The sequence below is a fragment of the Merops nubicus genome, unplaced genomic scaffold (genome assembly GCF_000691845.1).
Source record: "Merops nubicus isolate BGI_N331 unplaced genomic scaffold, ASM69184v1 scaffold7871, whole genome shotgun sequence".
NCBI lineage: Eukaryota > Metazoa > Chordata > Aves > Coraciiformes > Meropidae > Merops > Merops nubicus.
In genome coordinates this window covers 129,663-132,458 of record NW_008589107.1, presented here as the reverse complement: position 1 = coordinate 132,458, position 2,796 = coordinate 129,663, and the positions used below count along the sequence as shown (strand labels likewise).

Genomic DNA, 2,796 nt, shown 5'->3' with positions numbered 1-2,796 from the left:
CAAATTTTCTCAAAACCAACACTTTAAGAACCAATAATTGCTCCAACTAAATCAGTAAACATGACTATGTCTTGTATTATACTACTGTCTCCCTCAAGAAAGCAAAGCTAATTTATCATAATTCAGCTTTTATGAGTACACACATTATAACTCCCATCCAAACCAGAACATATTTAAGACCATTGCTTGAAAAAGACTATCAGCTATATGCTCACACTCTTATTGGTGTAAGAAGCTATTCCTTTTCACAGCACCACCTAGAATAAATTAATTTACTTAAAGTTTTAAAGATTAAGACATACACACTTGGGCAGCAACGTTTTAAATACCATTTCAAACACTATGGGAACCCTTGTCATATATTAGAGCGTAGAGTTAGCTGAAGATAGAGCTATCAAATCACAAATCCATGATCACAAGGAGGCTGCTGAGTTTTCACAGTTGCTCAGCCATTTTTCAGTGAAAACTGTTGGTAAATCTTTGCAAAACTTCTGCCCACTCCGTTTAAAAGTTTTTAGAAAGCACCTTACCTTGTCCTCTTGGTGCTCGTTTCCTGCGATCTCTGAATGCTGCTCCTGACTGCAAGGCCTCAAGCAGACTATCCATCACTCCTGTCTCGTCACCCTCTGAGATAGGAGAAAAATAACATTAATCTCAATGCAACAGAAATCAGACCTTAGAAAGAAAAAAGTGTAATTGTTTTCAAGTTTATGTAACACTTCCAAATAAGATATGTACACATTTTAGTGTAATGGATGCCGTCAGGACATCAGGTATCACTGTCTAGTTTGCGTATGATGCTCTATTAAGCAAAAATTGATGCCAATCCTACTGCTCTTTCAACTTGGAGATGTTATCTTGTGCATTATTGATGACATCTTCAGCATGCAGACAGACAGCTGCTGGTGAATGACTGCTGTTTCACTGTTAAACTCTTGTAAGACCTTCCTGAAGTGGAAGTGGGCTATTTCTTTTTGATTTAATCAATGCACATGGAAAAGCTGGTGAAAATAAATGGACCAAAATTAAATGTTGTAGTACCACAAACATTTTATATGTTTCCTCCTGTTTTCATGATTCTGTAAATCCCTGAAAAGATAAATTTATCTGTATGACGTGTGACAATATATACACCATGTACCAGCACATGTAACATATATATAAACATATATACACACACATGTACCAGTGTATGTTGTATATGTATATGGCACATGGATAAGCTTAAGGTAAGGAAAGAACAAAGAGAGGAGACTCATGCAGCCAAAGTGGACGGCATAACACACAAGCTGAACTCCACCCCTGATAATTCTTTCTCTTGTTTTTTTCATATCAAAGCTAACCTGTAGCCTTTAAATTGCTGGACTTCATAGTGCATTATGGAGATCTGGGTAGAAAGATTACTTCCTTTTTACCTATTTCAGTCTTTAACTTCCTTTTCATTTCAGTCTGTTAATAGCAGATGATAGCAGCATTCACCAGCACGAGAACCAGAGGTCAAAGAACTGCAGTATTACAGAACTATTAACGAATGCCTCGTTTTCTGTTCACATGTCTGTGTTCTAACCCAAAACTAAAATATAGACTAGACTCGGTAGGTAGGTGGACATACATTATATTCACATCTCTCAGACTTCAAGTTAATATAAATTGTCCCATCACAGAGTAGGAAGATAATTACTTCACGCAAAAGATTTACATTACAGTAAAACACTTCTGACTCATACAAAATTTAGGAGGTTAAATGCACATTCAAGCTCTCAAATTTCCAGCTTTAAAAGCAGCTTATTAATGCAAAAGGTATTCTGCCCTGGTTGTTTTATTACATTTAGATTTATTGGACTAAACCCGGATCTGATATAAGAGCGTGTCAATCCCAAAACAGGACTTTAGCTCATATTTCTACATGATGATTATGAATGACCTTGATAAATTTGAATTATACATCAATGTAATTTAATAATTTTGTATAATATACAACACATACATAAAAGTTCTGTCCAGGGTAAGATGAAAGGGAGCAGAGCAAGAGTAGTAACCAGTTAGAGACTCTGAAATAGTAGTTTGAATGCCATTCCATCTAAAACCCTTAAAAAAAAGTGAAGTTCCTGCAAAATAAGTAAGTAAATGAGCTTCTCTTGATTCACACTCAAATATACAAGGCCAGAAACCTGTCTAAAGCATAGAGCAGAATTATTTGTCTTTGTGCTCCTTATCCCACGCATGCTGATTCATTGATTTATTGTGGGCTATGTATTAAATTTATTTTCTAAATCAAAGGCCTGTGAATACATTTTGTCCAAACTAATATGTATCAAGCTGATCTGAAGCACTTAATGAATGTCACTGTAATACAGAGAATTACTTTATACGTTAGAATATTTTATGCATAGAAAAATTACAATATCATTTGATCTTCATTAAAAGTAAGACTTGTTAGAGAAGACAAAAATCCTTCAATACTTCATAAATGTTTATGCAGCCTTTCACTTCTTTTTTGCTGAGTGTGCTACTCTACCTGCTAATTACTGCAACTGCTAAAAAAACCTCTATTTTTGGAATATCAAACATACAATATAAAGACACATGAATTAAGGAAGCTGTAGAACACGGTGTTGAGATTTTTAACTCCTCAAAGTAAAAGTCATTCTAGGTCTGATCTCAGCACTGCATCTTAATCAAAGGCATCAGGTGATTAAGTGGGAACTGGACAAAGAATTGCATTTTCAGTAAGCCTTCATTAAAATTAATAAATGAAATTCAACAAAAATTGCAGTCATTCCTTACAGTTCCTGC

The 2,796-nt window shown here is 34.9% G+C and overlaps 1 protein-coding gene across 1 annotated transcript in view; it reads right to left on the bottom strand.

Annotated features, from left to right (window-relative positions):
• Window positions 1-530: 530 nt before the first annotated feature.
• Window positions 531-2,796, bottom strand: part of LOC103781761 (protein diaphanous homolog 2-like) — a gene marked incomplete at both ends in the record, with an annotated part of 130,801 nt that continues 128,535 nt past the window's right edge. The window contains one exon of the mRNA XM_008949481.1: window positions 531-626. Coding sequence (XP_008947729.1) covers window positions 531-626 — 96 coding nt within the window. The remainder of the gene's footprint in view (window positions 627-2,796) is intronic.